The sequence below is a fragment of the Hippoglossus hippoglossus genome, chromosome 4, assembly GCF_009819705.1.
Source record: "Hippoglossus hippoglossus isolate fHipHip1 chromosome 4, fHipHip1.pri, whole genome shotgun sequence".
In the NCBI taxonomy this organism is placed as follows: Eukaryota; Metazoa; Chordata; class Actinopteri; order Pleuronectiformes; family Pleuronectidae; genus Hippoglossus; species Hippoglossus hippoglossus.
The window spans coordinates 13,583,907-13,611,114 of NC_047154.1; the positions used below are offsets into that span (position 1 = coordinate 13,583,907).

The 27,208-nt window shown below is 41.3% G+C and overlaps 1 protein-coding gene across 1 annotated transcript in view; it reads right to left on the reverse strand.

Annotated features, from left to right (window-relative positions):
* Positions 1–27,208, reverse strand: part of faf1 (Fas (TNFRSF6) associated factor 1) — a 59,696-nt gene that overhangs the window by 2,134 nt on the left and 30,354 nt on the right. Inside the window, exons 9-18 of the mRNA XM_034582886.1 lie at positions 26,166–26,261; positions 25,895–26,018; positions 25,291–25,354; positions 25,097–25,178; positions 19,556–19,710; positions 14,756–14,892; positions 14,548–14,636; positions 10,991–11,071; positions 10,076–10,153; positions 6,134–6,349 (exon numbers count right to left, since the gene is read on the reverse strand). Of these exons, the coding sequence (XP_034438777.1) occupies positions 6,134–6,349; positions 10,076–10,153; positions 10,991–11,071; positions 14,548–14,636; positions 14,756–14,892; positions 19,556–19,710; positions 25,097–25,178; positions 25,291–25,354; positions 25,895–26,018; positions 26,166–26,261 (1,122 nt within the window). The remainder of the gene's footprint in view (positions 1–6,133; positions 6,350–10,075; positions 10,154–10,990; positions 11,072–14,547; positions 14,637–14,755; positions 14,893–19,555; positions 19,711–25,096; positions 25,179–25,290; positions 25,355–25,894; positions 26,019–26,165; positions 26,262–27,208) is intronic.

The window sequence follows — 27,208 nt, forward strand, 5'->3', positions numbered from 1 at the left end:
TGATTAGGGATCCTATTCTAACCTCATGGTGGGATAATTAACCAGCTCGCTGTACCTGCCATAGAAGGTCGGAGGGCAAGCCGGGCGCACTAAAGGTCGACCTCACAACAAGCGCAGTGAGAAGTCTGAAATCTGAACATGAACCAAAAAAACTGCTTCACCTACATTCTCCTTTTGTGTCTTATCAGTCTTTTTGGTGTCGGAACAATCAGGTATGAAAAGTGTAAATCTCGCTCAATACCCAGGACCTCTAATTTAGATTTTAGTTTAATTTGAACTTCTAAAGAAACATTTAAGAAATTTCATCTGAACTTTGAACAATATATAAATGGTAATAATAGTCCATGTTAGCTCCATAAAAACTTATTTAGGAGAAAACTGTGATACCAGCAAACGTTTAAAATAATCAAAACAATCTACAAATAGAAGCACGTGTTAGGGTGAAACAAGAGGGGGTTCAAAGACTGTGAGACAAGGGTGACAAAAAAAAAAAATTGAATAAAGGAAAGGTGAGGAGGATATATCAGCATCCGGCAAACTATCCATCTCCCAAGGGTGTTTGGAAATGTCACCGTGCGTGCACTTTGACTACACGTCTTCTCCTGATCCTCATTTCAACGTGTCATTTAGACTCTTGACTTCTCAGCGGGGTCCTGGGGAGCCCCGTGCCGGCAGGGAGGGGCTGCCTCATCAACCTTATGCCCATCACCTAGTCAACTGCCTCATAGCACAGCAGGGAGCGAGACGCCATGAAGAGAGGTAAAATGGTGCGTGTGTGTTTTTATGAGTGTGTGTGTTTGCTGCAAACATATTCCTTCGCGACGGTGGGGAAAAGGACCAACAGGGCTGCTGGGTTCCTTTTCCCACCTCAGGAGCAGCGCGTCGCAAATGGCTGCCATGCTAATGAACCCGACAGGCTGTTATGACACCACAGCATCAGGTAGGAGTAAATGAGGCTTTGGGGTGGAGCAGGTGTGTGTATGTGGACAACATATAAGCGTGCGTGTGCTGTGACTGAAATTGGGATGAGAGTTTATGCTCGCCGTGCACCAGGGAGAGACGACGGGGGGAGAGCAGCATCTGACTCTGAAGAAGAAAGTAGGGAAACAAGATGCCACACTGACACAGGAGACGGGCGCCATCGGTGATTGTTTACATTGTTATCCAATTAACAGACCATAAGCATGGAGGCATCTGTCAACAAACAAAGCTGTTGTTTTTCCTCTGCTCTGCCTAAGCCATATTCTCTCCTCCTGTGCCTACACAGCCATGCATACATACATACATACATAAGACAGACACAATCTAGCTCTCTGCTTGCAGTTTGTCTTTAACCTTGAGTCAATATAATTTCCATCAGCCAATTTAGATCAAATCAATCAGCTGAATTAGGGAAGCGTCTGACTAACTTAGAAGATGAAATTCATTTCAAAAGATTTTCATCTGACGAAATAGCATTTGTGGAAAAATAAAAGGTTTGCTGGTTAATTAAAAACACATAAATGAACAGAATAAAAACTGAACTGAACTGAAGCTCAGCGCCAAAAAAAAACTTTGAGAAACTCAAATCGCCTGTATTTGTGTCGACACCAAATCACGACACACATTATCTTACGACACTTAACATCGTATGGTGGAGACTTTACATTATTATAGAGCGAGCACTTGACGAGAGGAAAAACGTCCCTTTAACAGGAAGAAACCTCGAGCAGAACCAAACTCGGGGTGGGCCTTCATCTTGAGAGGAGAGAAAACGAGAGGAGAGGCAGTAATTTCAAAATTGGAATGAATAAAAAAGACAGATGGTGCTTCTCAGCAATCTTAAATAATTTATCTTTTTCTATTTATGAAAAATTGTGCGACATAAAATAATCAGCCTTGTGTGTTTGGCGGTATTAAATTTCCCCACGGTTAAAAAAACACACCATTAGCACTTAACGTGAAGTTTGAGAATTAATACCACAATTGTAAAGCCACTTGATTCAAATGAATAAAACACACTGATATAACAGAGGAGGCGACACTAAGCAACGCTCGGCCGTGAAAGAAAAGAAAGGGAAAATAAACACAGGGCCCTCGAGATGTCCGCTTCCAATATAATCAAACGTGCAGCTGAAATAACGCATTTTTAATGAAGCCATTACAGGCCCCACTATGTTAATTAAAACCAAATAACTTGTCTGTTTTAAACTAGTGTTGTCAAGTGTTTATTTGGCCAATTACAAAAGCAGTGGGAGATCATTATCTGCTGCCAGGAGCGTTGACAGCACGTAGCGCCGGGGCGTGAACAGAACAGAAAAGAACAGAGCCGAATACGGTACTTCAAAGACAGAAAGGCACCGCACAGCTTTGAGGAGGGGAGGTGGGGGGGCGGAGGGAGGAAAGGAAGGGGTAAAACAGAAAAATGGGGAATGGGAGCAAGTGAAGTGAGAGAAAATAAAGAGAGGGTAGTTTATGCTTAAATATATTTAAATGTGGTTTAAGTGGGGAAAAAATGAGGATGCACAAAGACTGTGCAACAAAAATAAAGTATAAGTGGAAGGGACGGGTACTGTGTAAGCAGGGAGGTGCAGAGGGAGCAAGAGACGGAAAGAGGAGGGAAAAAGGAGACGGAGGGAGGGAAGACTGCAGGGAAGAGGGCTGAGGGTGAGGAGGGGGCTGGGACCCTCAGGGGAAAAACTCAAACAAGCAGCTTTTAACATTGAAAGATTCGCTCTGAATGTGTTTTAAATTATTTTAAAAATCTTTGCTTTGATTGATCATCTGTGAAAAGTCCAGTCTCGCAGGGAAAGTTTCACATTTCCAACTCTAACTTGTGTAAGTTGCTTCTGAACTGGTTTCACAAAACCCTGCTTGTACGTTCAGGTGTTTCAACTTCAGGACTTCAGCAGAGTAGATTGTAAAAACAGCCCCCTGGCGTCAAACTGTGCACATACAAAGAAATCAGACCAACACGCGCATCCAGTAAAAACATCTTTTGCTGGATGCTGGATCAACAAAACATCACAAAATGTTAGAAAAGATACGCACACTTGAAGCTGCCATTTAACAATTTAATTTTCACTGACGCTTTTCTCTTGATAACGATTCTAGATTTTTCCCTTTACATCCCCCTGAAAGAAGATCCATGGTGTTACTGACTCTCCCCATAGAACAGATAATTAGACAGAGACACCTCTAATATTTAGTATATATTTCAGCTATTTAGCCAGAACCTGTTATGGAATACCAACTATTGATGTGACATGAATTTGCTATTTTTTTTACGATATCTACTAGTTAATCTTTGTTACTGAAACATCACAGGATTTGTTCAACATGTAAGATGGTGACTCACTGGAAAATAAATCATTAATGGGATCTTTAGGTGTGTGGATCTTCTTTTTTTAGAACTCTACACATAAGCAAAAAACGTTTTTGAGTGCAGGGAGACTTTAACCGAGTGAGACCCTGGTCTGTGTACGTGGCCTAAGACGAATCCAGCTTCAGAGATGAAGCGTGGGGTCACACATCTTTGTGAAGGAGTGGGTTTATCATTAGAACAGTCCTCCGGAGCCTCTGAAAGAAACTACTTTCAAAATAAACTACCTTCCTTCTTCCTGTGAAAAAAATACTTGTCAGATAGTGGGAGAAGAAAAGCAAAACACGCCAGTGCAACAGATGTAAAATCTATTTCGGCTTCTTCTGTGCCACTGTTTATTTTTGTTGCATCTCGGGTTTTGTCTAAGAATCAATTTTGCAAACTCGCTCGCGGAGCTGGAAGAAGGATTAAGCGAAGGTGAAATAGAGTACAGTATCACTGTAAAGGGAAAATAATACGCCGGGTTGACAGTGTTTGGGTGTCTACGAGCAGCCGGGCAGGAAGAGCCCATTGCCGATTATTATACCGGCAGTCTAAACATTTTCACCGCGAGCTGAAGGAAGAAGAAGACCCTCAGGCCTTCGAGCGGTGGTTTGAGCGTGACACGTATCAGAGAGAAAGGAGGACATTCTTGAATGAAAAGCTGAAAACTGAAACACTAGACGCCCCCCCTCCTCCTCCTCCTCCTCCTCAAAGTCGCTGACAATCATAGAAACGGAGAAAGGGTTAGTTCCCTGAGCACGGCTAAGCCTAGTACAAATGATGCCAGTGTAAGGCCTGCTGTAGTGCTGAAGAGATAAGCCACTGATACCAAATGTTGAGGAAACGACGGAGTCCAAATTTTAGAGACTAATCGACACTTATTGGCTAAACTACAGGAAGGTGGGGAACAGCACAAATCACAAATAGGAGAACTGCTTCTGATGTTTTATCTTTAATGAGAATTAACTCATGTTTCCAGATGTACAGATTAACAATGCATCCCTTTTTCCTGGTTAATAATGTTGTAGTTTTAGGCCAGAGTATTTTAATAAACTTCACGTGATGTTCTCAGGTTGGATTGTGAAGATCCACTGATCTGTGTTCCTGCTGAACCAGTAGAAATTAAATAAAGCGGGCTGACGAGGAGGGAAATCACAAAAGAAAGAGTGACACTCCACAAAGCCACAGAAAACTCGAAAAGGGAAAGAAGGTTTCAACAGTTGTGCAGTATTACAAATGCAATAGTGGTCTATCCTCTATCCTCTGATCCTGGCAGAGCAACAGTGAGAGCGTCTGGACGGGATGGAGGCTTTCTATGCTCCCTCTCTTTTAATTACAACACAGAGCTGGGGGATTAGACAGGGGCCTGTGTTCACAGCCTCATACTGGCACTTCCATTGAGCTGCTTCACTTCTCTCTTCCCCCCAAATCTCTCGCCTTTCTGTTTTCTGGAATTATCTCCCATCATCTTCTTTTTTAATATCTTCTCCACTTGTCTTCTCTATCCTTTTCTCTTTCAGACTGTTTCTCTGATTAAATCTTTTCTTTGTTTAAGCTTCTGTCTTCTCTGTTCTCTTTTCCACTATAGTTCTGCAGTCGCCATCCTTCTTCCCTCTCCTCTCCTCCTCTAATCCTCCCATCCTGTTTTTGCTGGAATTTCATCTGCGATGCAGACACATCTTTATCTCTGTCTCCAACACATGTTTACTCTTGATTATAAAGAGACAACTGTGAATCCTTTAAGTGACAAAGTTGTGAGCGGGGCATTTGTTTGCTTGAAAATATTTGTGCATGTGTTGAAGTGTGTGATTGTGACGAAATGAAGAGTGTGAGCTACGTGTTAATGTGTGTGTTAGTTTGAGGTGTTTGTGCCCCAGTGGTCTCTACAGACTGCGATGGCACACTGCCTGGGCAAGCCTACACACACACACACACACACCACTATACAACCACCACCACCCACTCCTCCACATGCACTCTTCTCTTGATTAATGGAAATCCCATTTTTGTTTCCAGCAGCATGGCTAATTAAACTGGTAGTTAAAACAGTGCTCATTAGCTCGTTACCACCGAGCGCGCCGACCAAACCCTCAGATGACGGGCTGTAGCTGAGTGAGTGCTGCCGCGCGTCAGCAGAAGAGCCACAGAGAATACTACTGTCAGTGCTGACAACTGTATCCTCACACAGTCACAGTGTACTGTATTCACAACGGACTGATTCCTAATTAATATTCACTGAATATTACGTGTGCGCAGGTGGATGGATAAAAAGGCGGCTTAACTTGCCCCATCACAGGTACGAGTAAACAAAGGCAGTGATCCTCAGGGGCTGCTGTAGCGCACAAACACGGCAAACAAGAATGATGAAAAGGCAAGAAAAACTCAAATCGCCAAATCAACACAACATATAGTCTTAACTGTTGTCTCTGCTTGTCTCCACTCACAGCTGCCACCCGAGTTGCAGCACAGGCCCATTTACAGCTACAGGCCAATTACAGCTGCGGATCTCTCCAGCAGAGACTTTATAACCTGCCGCTGCTCCTCCCTGCCAAGGATCAGTTTAGTGCTTGTGTGTGGGGGCAGAGAACTGTTATGAAGGTGAGCACAAAATTAACAACTGGATAATTCAACTACCATCTTGGTAAAAAAAAAAAAAAAAGTCTTCACCCCTCCACTTGTAAATTTAAAAGATTATTTGTTGGTCTTTGCAGCATTTTCACTGCTGGTATGAATGTATATGAGCATAAGAGGGTGATTTTGGGGCCCGTGTGCATCTGATATTCCACTTACATTTCTACGAGGGAAGGTGGTGAGGAGCTTGAACTCATCGAAGGGATACCCCTTGGATGCAACGAAGTCAAAAAGGACCTGGAGCTGACAGCTGCCCAGGAAACGCCTTTCCAGAAACTCGCCGCTTGGTGTGCGAATTCGCAGTTTGCTGATTTGCGCTCCAGACTCATCGACGGGCTCTGGCGGTAGCGTCTTCTCCAATGACAAGCGGATTGCCTGGAAGAAAGGGTGGGACAAATCCAATTTAGTGGTCAGTACAGCACATTGACAATTTTGGATACTCTACATTATCTCACTAGAGTTGGGCAGATTTTTACTATGTTCATCACAAGAAATCTGTGAAAATTCCTCCAACTGTCGGAGTTATGTGTTTTTTCACTTCACAAGATGATCCATATTCTAGTCACTGCATAGTAACAATACACAACAGAACAAATGCTCTATACATAGAGCTTCTCATTGTTGACTGAATGTTTACATACAGGTGCCAGTGAGGTGCAGCTGTCATCACTGGAGCTGCAGTACTTTTTGTTAAAGCCTATTTGCATTACAAAAGTTACTAATAGTTTTTTAATCTTTTGTTCACAGGAGACTATGAATAATAATGTGATATATAACTTAAATTAATAACAATTAGATTAATCAAATTAATTAATGACAAATTAGTTAATTCATTTCAACAAAAATATTTTTAATGTAGGCTTTGTATTAATGAGTAATAGAAACTAAATGGAATAATTGATAATATTAGTGAGACACTGATGAAAACAAGGACAAATTCCTACTTAATAAATACATTATTGTAATTTAGCTTTACACAACAGCACCTCTGTACAACTCTTTTCTCTGTGTTGGTTTTACATCACATTTTTTCCCTATAATAGACACATTAGAATAAAACTAAATGGATTAGTGCAGGAGAGGAGAGAAGCCAGGAAGCTTATACACAGTCCTCCCCAATGCAAGAAAAAAATAATCAAGAGATTTGGTGAAGTGTTATTATAAAAACGAAGCCCTGTCTCTCTCTCTCTCTCTTGTTTATAGAAAATTTAAACCAAAGACTCGACGGTAACACTGGCAGCGATGAAGATGATGACACACTATCCAAATAAGTACGAAGGAGAAGCCAACGAGTTGCTCCCAGAGTCTGATTGCAGCACTGTTGCCTCACGTTAATTAAAGCAACTTCGTGTCCAGAGAATATTATTAAATTAGTTGTCCTGCGTCTCACCCTGCTCCCTGAAGCCTGGTGTCACCCAGAAGGTTGCCAAGTAGCATTTCAATACGTTAAAAACAGCCAAGTGTGCTCCTCGCTCTCTTTCTCATGCTGCCTTATTCTGCTGCTCACTGAGGGGGAATCTGAGACTGAGCCTGCTGATTATCTCAGATACTTTCAAGTCTTGTATCATAAGAGCTAATACATTATCTTACGGACCCTAAAATTGGTTATAGTGTTTACACCCAATCATAAAGGTGGTTTACGTGGCACAAAGACAACCATCAACTGTCATCCAACGCAGCGAAGCTAATCAGCTCTCCTGTGTTCTGAAAATCCGAGCCTCAGCGACTCCCCCGAGCCTTTCCTCCTCGCTCTGCTCCTGCCCCTCGCCTCCTCCTCCCCCCAGCTTGTTGTTCCTGTTTGGCCAGCCTGGGAGCATATGCTGTGACAACACGCCCCGGCTTTATTTACACACCATAATGCAATTATATTTCATAAGAGTGTACAACAGTAGCTCATTAGCAGCTTCGGGTGTTGGGGTGGGCAGGGTAGGGCGCGTGCCACTCCGCCATCAGCTCCCTCAGGTGTAAGAGCTGATGCTGACTTGAGTTAAAGGCACCCCCAGGGACAAAGTAATGCACACACACACACGCACACACACACATAACTGGAAGGAGTGTGTGTGGTGGTGGACATATAAATGCAGACAGACTGACAACCACAGAAGCAAGCATAAACACCCACACAAGTGAGAGGTAGCGTCCCTAAAGAAACAACAGGACACACGTCTTGTTGAGCCCTGGGGCCCGGCTGCTCCGCGCAAACAATCAGATGCATCTATCCGTCCATTTATCTGCCTCTCCGGCTCCACGCCACTAACCACAGAAAGCAAACAGATGATGGGGACGGGTTGGGGGGAGGAGGTGCACCTGACAGTCACACAACTGTATGCTAAGACCCCCCTGAAGGAGGTAAATAGTAAAGTCAACCCACACAGGTACATGAAACACACGCGCACCCCACCCACCGCCGCTCGTCTATGCACAAAGGCACAAATTCACAGAGAACCCGTTCCCTCTAGCATTGTTTTCTCTCTGGTGGCAACTAGTGTTTATGTTGTCTGTAGTTTTCTTTACATTTTTTTTCCCATATTCACTACCAGGTTAATAACTTGTAGGAAAACTGTAAACAACAAAAAAGACTTATGATAGGTTAAAAACAGATGTATTGCGTTGAAGTTTTCAGATTCAGTCCAACAACAATTGTGATTGGATACTTAAAAACATTAAATTAAAGCAACAAAATGTCTGTGGCCTTTAAATGGATCTGTCTTCACAAGTGAATCTGTCCACAATAAAACCATCCACTAAGTATTATAAAAAATAATGTTATAGAAAGGATGGATTAAAAAAACAGTTACCTCTTAAATGTTTAGATGGAAGAGCTCCATTTTAATCTCATATAATACTATAATCAAACACATTATCAGGTTTCTACCTCATGCAAATAAAGATAAACAGATTCAAGCAGTAAATATTAATTGTAAACTTTTTTGGTTTCCTATATGGATTATATTATTTCGCAGTGACTGAGAATAGAAACAAATTCAATTTAATGCCTTTATTGTGATTGCACAGTGATGCACCAAAATTAATATCAAAAACAATAATCAATTAAATTAAAATTGTGTAAATACTTTCCTTTGATTTTCTATATAACTTATCTATCTGTGAACCTGTGGAGGTACTTTTGTACACAGGTAAAGTTGTATTCACGTCCGGTTTCAAGTTTAAAAACTCCAGTTGCCATTGTGATATATTAATGAATATCCCAGCAGTGTGTTGGCAGATGACACCATAGAAACGATGGTTCTTGGGCCATATAAGTAGGCCATGGTGGCCTTTCTTCAGTGGAATAAACAAGCGTGCACACAGTTTGGTTAATGGACAACAGTGATATAATTAAGACGGCCCCTGGTCCGAGGCTCTTTTGTTGTCGGAAAAGAGACAAATCACCTGAGTGAGCCGGGTCACCCAATACCTCTCAGTGCCAGAGGCTCTGTGCTGTTGAGTAAACAACCATCAGCCAGGACTACACTGTATTAATATAGACTGTATAACAACAATGGTGCTGTCCACACAGACGATTATTGTTTTCCTGCATGCGTGACAGTGTGTCAGTCTGTGTGTGTGTGTGTGTGTGTGTGTGTGTGTGTGTGTGTGTGTGTGTGTGTGTGTGTGTGTGTGTGTGTGTGTCCGTGTTCACCCCCTCTTCACACACAATAGTTGTTTTCCAGTGAATGTGTGTGTTTGCTTGGGTTGTGCACGTTGTGTACATGAACTGCCTCAGTCTTTTGTTTGGCTAGGTTTCAATATGCGAATACGTGCTATACCAATGTACAGCAGTTAAAAAGAACAATAACTGTGTGTATGTCAGGTGACACTGGCAGGGATGGGCCTCACTGTAATTAGGATATTTCATTCTTGTTCGATGGCTGTGAGCCTGTTCATCCACTCTGCACACGCTCCACTGACTGGCAGGCTGCACCAAAACCATGATCTAATTGACTCATTATTGTGAAGTGACAGCAAGGCGGATAAATAATGACAGAACGATGGCAAATCCACTGTGCGCTGGCAAAAATGAATCAGCCTGATCACGATGGAAAATTAATTTGACAAATTTGAAAAATGTGAGTGCGATGTGTGTGGCTGTGTTCTCACCTCCTTCTCATCCTCCTCCTCCTTTCTCATCTGTTCCAGACGAACTATCTCAGCCTCTTCTCGCTCTTGGGCTTCTCTCTAAAAATAACAGCAGAACCAGAATCAAACCAAGAAGAGGCTGATGACTGTTGCTTTGTTGCCCACAGGTATTACCTTCACTTTGATGACTTGTTGTGGACAGTGAACCAATTAACTAGATTTTCTGTGAATTGCAGTTTTAAGTACTGAACAGCTGATTATCAAAGTGGGATTCAAACTGCCCCTCCATTTTCACTGTGTCAGGACAACTGCACATGAAAGCTAAAACGAGCAGCTTTGTAGATACACAAATAATGGTCTTAGATTTTGAATCAATATGATTTTGGCACTCAATGGCATTAAATCCAGAAGTAATGCCAGAATGGCGCTCTGACCTCTGCCAAGGCCGAACAGTCCCCTTATGAAACCACTTTTAAATTTACTAGATCCAGATGTTTTTTCCAGTCCTCTAAACATGCAAGATATTTCATTGAGATCTATGAATTCTGTGAGAAATCAATGAAAATTCCACCAAACCTCGTTGTTGGAGGCAACAACAGCTAACTCAGAGCCTAATGCTTAAATATGATAAAAGGGTTGTTAGCATGAGAAATTATTTCACAGTGAGAAAACAGATGTGATTACCATTTTAACTAAAATAACCTAAAATTAAAGGAATAGTGGGGTTTTTTTAAACCCCAAGTTTTTGTTGATCTTAGATGTTGTACATATGCCATTAAACATAATGCCTCTAACTCAAGAGCACAGAAATACTGTAAACTTTTGGTTTTACTTGAAAAATTACATTACCAGGAGCTGACAGAGATGTTAGGAAACAAAGATATTATTTAAAAACCAGTAATCCAGACATATCTTCTTTGTTATTTTTTAAAGTACCTTCTTGCGGTCCGCCTCTAAAGACAGACTGTAGGCCTCATCCTGCTCCCTCTTCACCATCTCTCTCGCCTCGCGCTCGTCCTGAGTGGAGGGAGGAGAAAAAAAAGAAAGTGGGTCCATTAACTAACAAGATAATAAAGGATACACATGGGGACAAAACATCTAAGCTGAGGTGATGGGTGTGGGAGCCAAAAAGAACCGAGCAAAGGAAAATGCAGCATGGAGCGTGTGGTTACGTACAAACACCAGGTATGAAAGAGTAGCACCAGAGGGGAATTCATTGTGACCGGGCGGTCATTTACCAGACCACAAGCCTCTTTTATGTTTCCTCATCTCAGTTTCACCGTCCCTTTCTCTCTCATTCACTCTGCCTCTCTCTTCCTGTTTGTACAGAGGGACGGGGACAGGCGGCCTTTCTCTCTCTACCTGCTGTGGCTACAAAGTGTTTTATAAAGACTGGGGACCAAATACAAGTGGCCATTGTGCTAACAGTGCATAGCCATTAGTTTTCGATTTTCTGAGGGCCCATGCTGTGTGCCAGTCCGGATATGGCAAAGGAAGCTTATTGTGATGATCAGTGGACTACTGGGCGGCTAAGCGGTGGCTAAGCAAAAGAACAGTGTGTATTGTTGCATTCAATAGTAAAAATGCAAAGGATACATTTGTGCTTTTGGTCTGCATAATGGACGAACATTGAAAGGAAACTGTAAAAGAATGGTGGACGTGGACAAAAGCATCAAAAGTGGCACCCTTCAATGGACTGGCCCAGTCACGCAAACAAGTTGCACAGAAACTTATATATTACTCATTTTGCCCTGATGTAAAACCCTTTTCAACTCTATGTCTGCTTGCACCACAGGCATGCAGCAAATTATAAATCTACCATGTAGCTTCTCAATAGACAGCAGTTTTAAAGACCTCATCATTGCAGGGAAAAAAGAAACAGATACTTCTGTATCTTGGCAACTGATAGAGGTGGTGAGATGTACGGTCATCAGGTCATAAAGGTAAACTGTAATTTCAGAGGGTCAGAAGTAAGAAATGAATTCAAGGTTTGTTCACAAACAACAAATAGTGTTAAGAGTTGTATTTAATTTGCTGTTGAATTTAGGAATCAATGGTTTCCAGGGTTGACCATACTGGCATTCAGTCAACAAGGTCACAAGTCCTGGGCTGCACGTGACATCTGCACAGGGGTCAGTGCGTACTTTAGTGGACATGGGTGGATGACGACATTTACTTCACAGGGAACAACTATGAATTTGCCTTTAGAACTATTATACCTGGAGAATTTTATATGTTATTATTTCATTTTGGGCACAACTATGGCTCAGTGTCTTGCTATCACTTTACAGTCAGGTGAGACCTCCTTACTGTGGACTGTGCATGCTCCCTGACGCAGGTTAATGTATGTTTGGCGCCCTTGACCGAGGTGCTAGCCTCAACACCACGACATTTCTCATTCACAGTATTTTCCTAAAACCAGCTGTTTATCCCAAAAAGGGACATGGGCCAGTTTTGGCAATTCTTCACATGAAATGAAAGTCAAATATCCTGGGAATGGCCCTAGACGCTGACAGATACAAACCACAAAACCTGCTGTGAGTAGTCAGTTGGTTAGTAAGTACTAAGCTATAACACAGACAACCATTGGAATGACTGGCGAGTCAGTGACGGTTGGTTGAAGACACAATGTGGCCGTCCAGCTGCTCCGTTTCCAGACAGACACAAAAGTCAGTGTCAAAGTGGAATGTCTGGGTTGGGTGGGCGTCTGCGTTTTGTGTCTGCCTTCGCCTTTGAAGAGGTGGAGGTGGAAGAAAGGAGAAGAGAAAGAAGAGAGAGGGAAGGGAGCTTGGGAAGAAGGAAATTATCCAACGTTCGAGAGTTGTTACAGTGACGATGGGATTATTGCAGTGTCAAGGTTGAGTTTATTAATCATGAATAATCACTTTGAACTTTATGCTTTCATCATCATTTCTGGGTCCTTATCCCACTTTGGAGCTTTACTGCACTTTTATACTATAACATATTTGGTTTCCTATTTCTCAGACACATCTCAAACAACTTGATATAGTGATTTTTAAAGAAAAGAAAATATTACACAAAGGAAATACAAATATCTTCTGCAGAGGCCATAAAAAGAAAAACTGTTATGTGTTCAAAAATCAAGTTAATATATGTAAGAAAAGAAAGATGCACAAAAAAAGAGGCTTTATAGGAAAACTAGCTTATATCTTTAAAAAAAGATATATTTTGGTTATCAATTTAAAAAAGATTTTGGGACTCATTCAAAAAAGCCTCAAATGATACCCAGTCTCAAATCTGAACCTACAGTCAACTTTATGACTCACGCAGTCTGACCTGAAACATGCACATACCCATACCCTAAATACTTCTCGTCTTTTCCTGTCATTATTGATTATTTCATGTGACAAGAGCAGTGAATCAAAAACGAAACTAGAGAATTGTAGCAATAATAACAACACTGAGACAATAACTGTCACTCAATGGTGAGTAACCAACTGAGGATGTTTAACCCCCAGGGTGTGTGTGTGTGTGTGTGTATGAGTGACTAAGATTAATTACTTAACAAGTGTTCCCATAACTGAGATGCTATGACTCTCACATCAGTATTGTTTAAGAGGTAATTTGGTTGACTGATTGTAAAGTGCCTAATACGGTGTGACATCTGTCATCTACAGATACAGTGGTCATACAGAGGTCAAAGAGGACATGGTGACCTCTTTGAATCTTATTCTGAGGGGGCTGTTAATTCGACACCGAGTTAAATCCCTAAATCTTTGACCTACAGGTATTCAAATGAAAAAGAAAAAAGAGAACTTTGTTGAATTATGTGAACACAGATAGAAAACCTGCCTGGACAAAAATACTTATTGTGTCGTACACCCTCTTGTGTGATGTTGCTGGGTAAACACATGGGTAAGGGGTTTAGGTGAAAGTCTTTGACAGTGTGGAGAGCTGTCTGTCATTCTGGCCCACATTCATGTCCATGACATGAAACACCATCACCACTCTTCACTCATTATTTTTGGGAGGATTGTATCCTTCAGTGGTGTTTGTCCACTTTCTGTTGGAGTCAAAGAGGCAGTCGACAGACACAGAGCAGACCTGTGTTACCTTTTCACAGCAGTGAATAGGAATCTTGTACCTTTTCAAAATCAAAGACTGTAGTTAGCACAGTAAACTACAGATAAATGCAAAAGAGGTGGAGTGATTAAGTACTCTGCTTGTCATTACACGTGTGACCCAGTTTAACAATGTAGTCTGATCTGTTCCAACATGTTTTTTTACTTAAGCAGGATGTTAAAGAATGGCTCAACTGACTGTAGCTTCAGTCATCAAGCTGAGGATGGTTTGAGTTGTTACTAGATTTCTTCTTGTGTCCAAAACAAAACCTATCCTAAACCGGAGAAATCAATTTCATCTTTTTTAAGAGATCCTATTTAAAAGTCAATCAAAACAAATTTCTACATCTTGAAGAATCACATTTGTATTTGGCTGCTGTCAACAATTTCCAGATTGAGTTCAGACATCACCTCATCTTTGATGTCCTCTTGCTGTTGTGCTGTGAAGATCTCCATGGCTCCCATTAACCTCATCATCAGCTCGTCCACTGTCGTATTACCTAAAGATAACAAAACTATCAATCACAATCTACAGAGTGTAATTTTATCTTTTTGTTCCAATAATTACAGACAAATATATCTATACATATTATCAGACTATTTATAAAGTAGGAATTACCTTGAATAACATTTAGAACTTCATTGGACGTTCGTTTTCCCATTACTATGAGGAGCAGGGGGAACTGGTCTGTCTTGTATGTCCGTATAGTTTGTGTCACAACACTTCCAAAGTGCCTCGTGCACATGGTGAGTAGTCTGGAAGAAAAATAAATCCAGTTTAAATATCAAATTTTTTTTTTTTATTCACCTGAATTCTGTTGTAGAAGCGAACATATATTTTACAGCCTGCAATTTAAAAAAATACAGAACATGAAAGATATTCATACAAAATATGTGAACACACTTCAAAGACACATTCATATTTTTTTTACAATGTATGGAAATGATCATCATCTTTTCAGATTTCAGCAGCAAAGAGAAATATACACAACTTGTGGCGTTGGACTTATAAACCAATATCTCCTTCTTATCCTATTCCATCAGAGTGACATGCTATCTCAATTGGAACCCCAGATAAATTAGTATTCCTCACCAGACCCCCAGAATTGATAGGGCAAGAGAGGATTTCTTATTCCATTACAAAGACAGAACTTTTTAAATTAACATTTCAGAGAGGGAAAAGGGTAGCAGGCAGCCGGGGCACTGCCAAGCTCCCTGTAAATGTCATAATATTAATGAATTGCTATAGACTGAATGCAAATATAGATTAGCTTTTTCTCACGCCTTTTAATAAGATCTACTTTAATAACTGGCTGGTAAAATAGAGAGGTAATGGAATGGATGGAGGGACAGCAGGTCAGAGGAAGAAGATAGATGGAAGGGATGCTATCTGAGAGGGGGGGGGGGGGTGTAACTCATTAAAACACGAGGCCAAAACCGCAGCAGCTACTTTCAGACTTTTCAAACTGTGAAATTGTGTATTTGAGCTCATTGTGGTACTTTCTAAAGTTATAATTACACTGGTACAGACGAAAAAAGGGTGGATGGTAGACAAGATTGTGAAAACAGGGGAAGGGACTGCATCTGAACAGAATTTAAGATGCTGTCGGAACATGATTCAAACTTCTCCGAATGTTGAACTCTGAATGACCCACGTCTTGCAATGAAAAAGTTGGGTACCCTAAATCCTACTGATCATTCTGTCCTGACATTTGTCCCCGTTCAGACCTTGACCGAGGCCGACCATAACAATAGCCCACAGGGAAACTCTAACCTGTAATGAAAGGCCAGGGAACAATGGACACCAACTTAAAGGGTAACCCGATCCTAAATCTCCCATCAAGCACAAACCAACCCGCTTTAGTTTCAAACTCAAAATAAAGGAAGTCACTCCACCATAGTAAAAAAATCATCAGACAACATAAAAACTGCTCAATCTGAAAACTCAGCCTGAATCCTTTACATATCTGCCTTCAATCAAGTTGTATCAGTATATGAAACACTTGTGAATCTGCCTATAGAACAAGTAGGGACACAACACACCGAGAGCAGGAGGAAGTCAAGCTACTCCAGGAACTGAGGTGAACAGTTCATCACAGTCTCATCCAGCCAAGACATAACACGATAAAGAATGTAGCCTAGTCCGTACCAGACCTGTGGCCTTTTAAAAACCTTCAGGGGGTAACTGCATGTAGAGGAAACACCTGCGTGGAACTTGCAACTAATGTGAGTTAAAGACTCCGCTCCGCTGGTAAATGGGATTGACAGCTTCTAATTTGTCACCCATCCCATCTCCCAACCCCTCGCTGCACATCCAGACAGCGAAAACAGTTAATGTTTCCCTGGACTGTCACATAACATTTCTTCACATCAAGGCCGTGTGAGAAGATGTGAGTGGACTGGTTAGACCTGACAGCTGCTTGACTGAGCAGCTGATGAGTCCAACTAGTACAGTAGCACTGCAGGGAATTTTTTCAGCAGCCACCTGTATGGGAGGGAGTATGGGAACCGGATGGTTTGAAAACGCACTGTGTCATACACAGTTTCTTTAAGAGCAAACGTGGACGTGTTTTGATTTGAAAATGACATATAGTTCTCTAAAACCAGTTAAGAGGTCAAAAAACTGACCCCTTATGAATAACATGTATACGTCCATTACAGTGCTGTTGTACAGTAGAGTGAGGATACCCAAGCGAGTCGGGCCGGGTTCAGACAAAAAATTTGAAATTATATTCCGGTTTGGTTATCAGGCTATCTACATGATTTTTTACACTGCACTTGCCTGTAACTGGGTAAAACATCAGGTTTAGACACAAAAACCAGAATGCCTGTCGGGTTCAGGGGGAGCTTGGTCAATTAACTGTTGAGCTCAGTCGGGTTTGGACAGAAATCTGCAGCCAGAGCAGCAGTCTATGGTACAGGTGTTCATGTTAAACATAAATAAACTTTTTAGTGCTTTTAGAGATGTTGGCCCTAAATAAGCATTAAATACAATGTTTATTGGTTAAAAGAAGAATGACCCTTATATATACCCTTCTAAAATGATCCACTTTCAGTGCATTTATCTGATGATTTCTATATTTGCCATGTGCCACGACAGCACAGCGCTTGTCCAACATATCAGATTCATTTCCCATGGGTGACAATTACACTGACATCCAATCAGCGGAACTATATTTATGCATAATTAATCATTTAACTGGAAGGCCTGAGAGAATACCAAAGAAAAGCAACAGGCACATTCCAATATCAGCAGGTTCGTCAAACACACTCAGGATACCTCTCTAACAGCCTGTGTGATTGCTGCCAATCACCAGTCACTTTGGATCAACCAGAGAGCGTGAGAATGCGGCGAGGCAGTGTTGTGTGTGAGTGAGTGAGCGTGCACATGTGCATGCATGCGTTAGCGACGAAGCTGTGACTAGCTGTGTGCAATGAAAAGCTCCAGATGTTGCCTGCCTTTTAATGTGCAATAAAAAGGCTCAGCTGGGGCAAAAAGCAAAGGAGGCTAATGGGAGAGAAGGGAGAGTGGAATGAGGGAAAGAGGGAATTTCCTTAAAAGAAATAATAGAGGGGTGAGGTCAAGGTGCGAGTCTTTTCTTAAATGGCTCCTACCCGAGGGCAGGCTTAAATCTGGAGGTGTTGGGGAGAGGGAAAGAGGGAAAGAGGAGGGAAAATAAAGAAAAATTGACATGGGGATGGAGAGAGTGAAAAGATGTAGCAGAAAGATGAGAGGAAGTAGGAGAGGACTTGGGGTTCATCAGGGGCACAATGTAATGAGTAAACCCAATCAAGCCCTCAGCAGGTCCACATTTACCACCACTGCTCAGAACGTGTACCTGCAGGGGATCTAGTTGTCTATCACACACTGCAGACCACATTTATTTTTAACTTAATATAGAATATTTCCCCCAAAAATTGCAATCCAATGAAAGATATTAATGCCAATAATAGAACCTGTGTGATTACACGGTGTTGCACAGAACTGTCAGGCTGAAGGAGGCACAAGGACTTTTGAGCATAAATTGCAAGATAGAGATGTTTGGACGCCAGGGGAGTTCTTCATCTCCCACTGACCCTCTTTTCAGACAGCTTAGTCAAGATTGCCCAATCAGGGGCCTCACCATGCAAACACAACGCCTTTTGTTAGCATGCAACCTCGGAGCCTCAGAAAGAGAATAAAGCTGAAGAGAGAAAGAGAAGACAGAGATGCAGGGTGTGAGCGATAGAGTGAGAGCTGAATGCCAGCAATTAAGGACATGTCTACTTTAATGCGAATAGTTGTGAAAACGCTGTTTGTATGTCAAACGGGCTTCAGTTCAAATTGGCAATTTTATGTTATTTTCTAAATGCGTCTCATACAGTGACACGACATGGAAGAAGATTTTATTTACAGTCTTTTGACTTTAAGGTCTACGGACTTTTAAATTAAAAAACAATGTCGTGCAGCAGGTATTAATGAACACATCAACAATGACATGGGCACGAGACAGTAACATGTTCCAAACAGCTTTCTTCACAGGGCTTTGTGGTGGTTTGCTTCTGCACACACTCGAAGCAGCTCTCCTGCTGAAAATATTTAATATCCTCTTTAATATCCACTTTATTAGATACACCTCAGTATTTATGCAAACAGTCCACTCCTCCAGACAGGGAGTCACATATAAATAAAACATAAGGATTAAGAATGTAGTCCGGGCTTAGACGTTCAGTTATTGCTCCAGTAAACTTTACAGCTGGGTAAATGCAATACTTAACACAGGTGCCACGATTTCTGAGAGGGACTGAGAATTAATTCAGTGTTTAAAGGGCACTTCAATTTTTTGAAACAACCTGGGTCTTAGAGTTTTTGCCGTTTTTCAAATTTCTTAACAAAACTGTTTTCTCACTGGTTTCATTATGACACTCGGAGAGCACGTGGAACGTCCACGTTTGCTCTTAAACAAACTGTATAAGACACATTGCGTTATCAAAGCATCCGGTTCCCATACTGCCTCCCATACAGGTGGCTGCTGAAAAAATTCCCTGCAGTGCTACTGTACTAGTTGGACTCATCATCTGCTCAGTCAAGCGGCTGTCAGGTCTAACCAGTCCACAATTCACATTGGGGGCAGGGCATGGCGGGATTACCTAATTTGTTAATTAGTATATCAAGATTATCTATATTTGTTTTTTATTACGTATATTCTACAGGTGTTCCTAATACTGTGTCCACCCCATGTAGTAAAAAACGAATTTCTGCCTTAATTTATTCCACAGGCTCCAATATTGAGTAAAGGCAGTAAGATACACAGAGATCCGGGGAAAAAAATACAACATCATGCCAACAGTGATAAATTCCGCAGCTCCATGACCAGCAGGTTACCTGATGAAAAAACAGTCGCGCACCCCACCCCTCTGACTGGCTTCAGTACAGTACCTGGCTTTGTTAGCTTCTTTAGTGACATCCCATGCCCATGTGATGAAGTTCTGGCTCAGGTATGAGACGATGGAGTCAGCGCACATCATCTGGGAGCAGAAGACGTTGCTGAGAACACTGTCATCATTGTGGAGGTAGATGGCCAGCAGCTTTCTCTGTGGAGGAGAACAGAAAATATATAAAAGGAAAGTTATGAGTATAATGTACAATTGATTTTCTAAGGACATTTTTCAAGCCAGGGAAGAAAAAGGTCGTCGCAACAGATTGATTTTTATCAGGAGGTGATTTACTGTGCAAGCTATAGAATGAATTGTTGGCTGTTAACAGAGGAGTGCAATTTTTTAGAGCGATCTCCCAGAAGATTACAACTTTGATGACGAGCTAGAGCACAAGCATGCCGGAAAATTCGGGAATCATCAAAATGTAATCTTTGCCTGAAATGAAAACACCCACTCCTCTGATGATTGGTCTCAATCTCTCGGCAGCGTACCAGTGTCTCATCACTGGAGAGATATTTCCACAATATATGACTATAAAATGACATGAGCAACCACCGGGTGCAGAGCCAACATGACTTCTAAAGACCACAGCAAGGCCACAACTGGCAAAAAAAGCAAATACCACACAAAATCAAATGCGGAGACGTGTAAATAAAACTTCTCTTGGAGGCGACGAAGATATGGAGAAAACAAAACAGACAAATCACTCTATTTATTTTACACCAAATGCCAGCAGCCTGTTCAGGTTAGTAGCTGCAGGGCCAGACAATATTGACGAAGCTCCAAATCCAAGGATATTGACACCATCATATAAGCCGGGCAGATTCTCCCTACTGACAATCTAATTAAAAAACAAACACACCCACAAACATAAAAGGTTCCAGGGGACAATGTTGGAAATAATGCTCTCTAAATTACATGTCACCTCGCTTACTATAAAAGAACAAATAAAATAAAAAAAACTCTCAGTATCTGCTTGGTTCATTTTTCCACCATGGCTGTGACGGGGGGAGTCAAGGGATCTGTTTCTCAGGAGCAGTAATCTAGGCTACACAGGCCAAAAAGCAAAAAATCTACACAGGGCGTAAAACGTGGAGGGAAGTGAAAGACGAAGTTGTGCTATACTGTGGCCTGTGTAGAATAGGAATGGGAGAACACTGCTGTGTTTGCTCAACGATTAGTGCTTTAGAATAATCTCCAGGGCTACTAGAGAGAAGGACCCGGGGACTCATTCATTGGGCCGATTCAACAGCCTGAAAAGATTAAACACTCATGCTGAGAAGACAAGCAAATTCAGTCTTGAGAGAGGAATGAGGGTGAGGGGAGGGAGAGTTTTACAACATGAAAAAAAATAAAAAAACACAGACGTCCCGACACACATGCACAGATGCACAAACTTCACTGTCTGCTTCGCACGAGTGGAGGACTCACACTCACACACATGCATGCTCAATTAGAGCAAGTGTAAAGACTAATCAAAGTGGGCATTTTGGCCAACTGAACTCCTTCATCTTAGTTAAACTATCCATTCCCCTCTATTCCCTCTCCACTTTCAAGTTGGCTCTTTTGTCTTGCCTGTCGTAGCAGGGAGGAGAAAATCCCTCAGTTCAGCTAAATTACTAGGTCCAACCTGAGCGAGATAGTGACCCCATAGTCCTTCCTCACACCTGTTCACATGAATCTGAGCCTGCTTTGTGTACATGAAAGAGAATAGAGATTTCACAGAGCAGAACAGTGTGCACGTAGCGAGGCTTCAGCAATCAATGCTTTTTTTTTTACACAGGAAAGACAGTTTGAGTAAGTTTACAATGCTAATATTTATAAATTTTCATAAATCCTTTCTGTAAAATATTGATGGATCAATGCAGGCCGAAAAACAATGCTTTAAAATGACAGGTATCATGTTTGCTCTTTTACAATAAAATGTACAGCTATACACAGGTTTTTTTAAACTGAAAAAGACAATTTAATCATTTCCCGTTGCCAGTAGAGGATTTTGTCATTCGTCTCCCACCCCCGTGAGTCACGCTGGATGTAAAAATGCACCGGAACCAATGCCTCAATAAGATTTGTGTTAAATCTAGTACGATAAGAAAAAAGACAAACGCAATTGCATGTTGTTCTCAAAGCGTAAAAATCTCATCAGAAAGACTAATAAAGAAGTCAAAGAAGTAATTAGTGCGTGTCATGTTTGCATCAGTGCCAATTGGAGCTGGAGTCGATAAAAACCTGTGTCTACTGCAGAGTCATTTGACCTGGGAGTGAATGCCGATTGTATCCATTCCCATTGCAGACAAAAGCTAGATGTTTTTGACCAGTGGAAAAGGGGCTTTAGAGGCTGCATCTGAAATTGCTCAACTTTTACTGTCCACTATACTATATTTACTTTCAGCTTCATAGTTCCCCTATAAATTTATTTTACAGCGCTATAAAGAATTGTGTCCATAGCACAAAAACTACTTTTAGCTTAAAATCCCACAATGCAACCAACTAATCTTACTTCTCTGGCCCTAGTTACTGACTAAAGTATGACTCAACGTGAAGTCATTAGATGAAAGATAATATTAATACAACAAAAAATTTCTTTTTTTTTTTCATATCACAATAAAAATATCGCAAAGACTGATACATCCAGATCCTACGTAACCTTTTCTTAATTTTTTATTTCTTTAACATTGTGAGATGTTTTTAAATGTTTTTTTGTTGATTTCTCAGAGAATAATTAATAGATCTTGATAACAAAATCAGGCATATTTAGGGGACTGATATGTATGAGTGTATGCAATTCGGTGCAGATTCATATAAAAATCTGGATCCAGTAGATTTAGCTGTGGGGCCTGGGGCCTTTTGGGCCTTGGTGGAGGTATACACTCTATTGAGTGCCCTTCTTGTGTTTCAATATCTTAAATATGTAATTTGTGGGACTTAGAAAGGGAAATCTGCATGTTTTTCTCTGACTGTGTCCTAGTTTATGGTGTCAATTTCAATCACATGTATAATTTATTTAACAGAGTCAAAAAATACCATTGAATAAGATACAGATATATGCAATTACATACAGAGTGAAAGAAGAACAGAGAGGTCCAGATAGTGGTTGTTCTACAGATGGCAGGCTCAGTCTAGAAAAACAAATACTTCAAAATGAAGAGCTCATATGACTGATCTAATGACCTTAATCACATGGTGGGAAAAACACATTTAGATTGACCACAACCCACACAGGATATTCTCCACGTGCTGTGGAAAACACATTAACTCTTTATGACAGAAATAGCATCGGATTTTTTTTTCAAATTGTGATTAAACAAATCAAATTACGTGTCAGCTTGAAATTACATTCTAAAAGGTAAGTAGGAGTCTTTTGGCTATGCAAGCTCCTGATCACCCACTGATTGGTTGGTGAGGTTTTCTGCATTTTTCACTTCCACTCTATTTATGCATGAGTACAATCAGTCTATAACTCATGAGAGTGTTGCTTGTGATTAGATCTGATAGATATTCGTATATCTATATGCCATTTGCCATTTTGATTCGATGGTGCTCTTTTCTCTCGATTCCGCGAGGCTATTTCTGGGTTTTAAAGCAGATACTTGGCAGTGATAAATCCCTGAACTCTCCTCTCAAGCAAGGCTATGAATTTTGATGTGGCTTTGTGTGTGGCAGACAGGAGAGCAGAGTCGAGAGTGGAGGAGAGTGGGGTTAGAGTGATTAACCACTGCGTTGATGGGGATTTAGTGAGGATCGTGGTTAGTGATGGGTGGCCTATCTCTCTGTACACTCTGACTAACCACTGATCCCCAAGGGGGTTCAGCTCAGCTCAGCTCTGCAGCCCAAAGCATTTTCATTAAGGATGGATTGAGTCAATCTCAACAGTCCCAACACACACCTTCAGAAACACTTCATCAAATTTAGTGTTGTGCTTAGTGATTAGCCTCTCCCAGGCTTTGAGAGAGTGAGACTGATTCCTCTGTTTATAAACCCACTGAGAAACCCCCTTCAGTGAAATCTGCCCTGTTCCAATATCCCCTTAATGAAGTGGGCCTTTTCTACGACAAGGACACAAAAACTAGATCTCTTTTTCGAATGGAGCCAAAGAGCAAAGGATGCGATGACTCGATTGACAGAAGGGGGGGAGCAGTGCACATATGCTACTGTGTAATGAAACCGTCAAAAGCGGCATGTTTTGGCCTGTCATCTAGGATGCTTGTGATAAAACAAGACAAACACAGAACAGATCAAATAGCTTCTGTTTTCACGCAAAACTCTTTGCACATATTCAGCTTCCCTAAAGCCACGCTAACCACGGCACAGTTGGCAGGCTAAATGTAGCTCGCCCAGAATAAAAACTAAATACAGTGAAAATGAATACTATTTCGCCCCTGCGCCGTGTGGAGCTCAGTTGTACAGTACTGAGTGTGTGAACACCAGGGAGACCTCGGCCATATTGTGCTGGCTTAGACGAGGAGATCAGCTGGGAAACAGGCGAGGCGCCAGGCACCACTTTAGATTTTTTTTCCATCTCAGTTTATTTCACACACTCCATATGCCTTGCTCTCGGGCTGCAACCTCTCCTGCTCTCCTTTCTCCATGTCTTCCTTTAACCTTTACTTTTTTAACACTCCTCTCCAACTGTGTTATCTGCACTGTGCCTCTACTGTCATCCGGCTCTGTGAGCTGGGTGATCTGAACCCCCCTCACATCTTGCGGTGTCCTCACAGTCTAATAAGGCTGTAATCCACACAAGCTGTCAATTGATACAAGCATCCCTAAAAGGACAAAAGCTGAAAAACAAGGGGGGGGAGTGGACAGCTAAAAATAAAGCCTCATCTGTCAGTGTGAAAATTTGATGAAATGATATCAATGTCGTCTCTGCACAGCAAAACATGTAGAGAAGACAAATAACAGTAAACACTGTCTGAAAAGGATTTATAATTTGGATTAAATAAATTGACAGTGCCAACACACCATAAATGCAACTCATTACAACTTCTACTTGTTCTAAACGAAGGTCATTTATGGTTTTGTACAACACTGTTGTTAATAATCTATCTTTACGTTGTGTTGTGTGTATTTACATAGAGCTTCAGGTAAACAAACTTAATGAACTCCATCTCAGTGGTCCTCATGACAGGGAAGAACCAGTCTACATTATTGGAAAAGAGCAGATTAGGCATATACAGAAATCTGTTAGAATATCGACTATGAACATTTTAATCTCCCACCAGCTCAGTATTGAAGATGAAGATATAAGAAATGCAGCATCTCTCCTGACAGACAGGAGATGAATAATATCCTGCTCAGTCTGTTTCTTGTCAGTGCTGTCTTAAGCAAAGAAAACAGCTAAAAAAAACAACGACTAGACAAGAATGACATCAGTGTGTTAAAGGAAAAGCCAACACTGGTAAGGTAAGGATCGTTTATCTCACCCATTGTCAGAACTAGATGTTTGAAATATAAGGGCAACATGATAAGTATGATTTTGACAGCTATTACAGTGTCTCTGTAAATTACTTTTTTCCATGAGGCCCATTAGCTTACTTACATCTCTGGCTTTGCCGTAGAAGGCCTCTTGAGACGCTGCCTCCAAAGACCCAATGAAGAACATTGGGTGGGTCTCTCCATACCTAAAAACACACAACAAAAGAACAGTCCACAAAAACATATTGTTACATTCCAGCCTTGTGTCATTCCAAAGTCCTTTGAGTCAATATGAGAAGTATGTGACGCATGGCTCACCTTGAGGAAAATTCGGCAGTAAAGTGCAGTAAGGCATCAGCTTCATTCTCACTGTTCTCTGGCACTGTAATGACCAAAAAATACTGCACGGTCAAGTTTTGCTTGTGCAGTCCTACAATTTAACAGCGTCACTGGAGCAAGAAAAGGTCCCATTTTATACACTTCACTCTCACTTTTCAAGTTTTGATAGACATGAGAAGAATTATTTGTGGTTTTAAGTACAAAAAGTCAACTGAATATAGTTTTAAATCTCCTCTCTAAGAGTAAGAACACCAGTAAGAACACAGGTGATGAATTCTACCCTATGACTGTACCTTGGTAAAACTCACAGGTAAATTAATATTGTCAGTCAGCTCTGAAATGAGCTGAACATACAGTCAAATTTGGCTTCCTGGCAGAAGGGGTCCTGCCATCTCATCTTAAGGCACAGTTTCTGAAAACATGTACATTTGTATGAGGATTGATTGATACTTTCCAGTATATATATAGCAACTAGACCCATTTGATAATCAAAAAAATTGTGGAAATATCAAGTTCTCTTTCTAGAGTATGGGACCTTTAAGAGCTCAAACCTATCATCATTATGCTGCTCCACTGTACGTACTCATGGGTGTTTTCCGACAGGTTGAGGAGCCCATTCCAAACATCTCTGAATCGTCCACACCAAACTCTGACGCATCCTCAAAATCATCCCCCTCACTGTCACTGATCATGTGGACATCTGCGCACTGTAAACAGAATTTATTAGTTAACTTCAAGATAGAAGTAATTAACAAAAGCACTTGTTGTTACCATGCTGTATTAGTCAGCATGTATACACAAAGCCTGGGGGGTGGGGGGGTGGGGGGGGGTAATGCACGTATTCCTGGATATACCTCTTCTGTGGGCTCCTGGGTATTTGCTGTGGAGGATCTGCGACAGACACTGAGGTGATGGCAGGGGTAGCTGATTCCAGAGACAGCTAGCGTCATCTAAAAACAGAAAACATAATGAAAGAGTCATATTTAGTTTACTAAGTCCATCAGGTAGTTATGATCCTGGAAATTTATATGAACACGTGTGTGTGTCTGCTCGTCTCTGTCCCACAAACACAAAGCAAACGTCAGTACTGTTCAGGTCCAAATAACGTCTGATTAGTTTTGGTGTTTATTGTTTAAGTGCAAAGTGCAAAGTGAGTGCAGATCAGAGGGGGAGTAAGGAGGGAGGACATGCAGCACGGAAATACAGCTCGGCACAAGGTACCCGGGCCGCTGCTGCAAAATGAACGTAGAGTAAATCTGAGAGTTTGTAAATGCACGCATTGGGGAAAGTATTAATGACTTAAACGACATGAGCAAAATTAAGTTGGTTAGAGGTTAATAAATTTCAGTTTCCATACATTTTTGGCTAATTGCACAGCCCTAGCATGTATCATGACATATTTCCTGACTTTTGAACATAGACTTGCTCTAATAAGGGGAGACCTTGATGAGGTATCTGTACACCTGCAGTATAGCTAACAGCGTGATGGTGGTTTGCAGAGAACACCTGACTAATGAGCTCCCTAAATCTGTAGCCAGGGCTGAAAATGTCAGCATTCAGCAGGGACTCATTACAGTTCATGACTCCAAGCTCAGACCTCGAGGGACATCAACAGTACAGGCAAGGCTGTTGCAGGACGTAGTGTGAAATGGAAGATACCTCACTTTTAAAGAGCCCTGTGCCAGATCTTAGATCGATTCCTAACATATAATAAATGCAGAGCCACTTTATAACACCAAATCTTAAGGTTATTTTACTCAACACACCTTTGTTCATTTCCTTCAACAGTGACTTTTAAAAGCAGGACTGGTTAACATATAACCATGACTTATAGCCTGAATACACTGATACTTGTCACAGTAACACAACAATATATGAATTAACATTTTAATTGTCA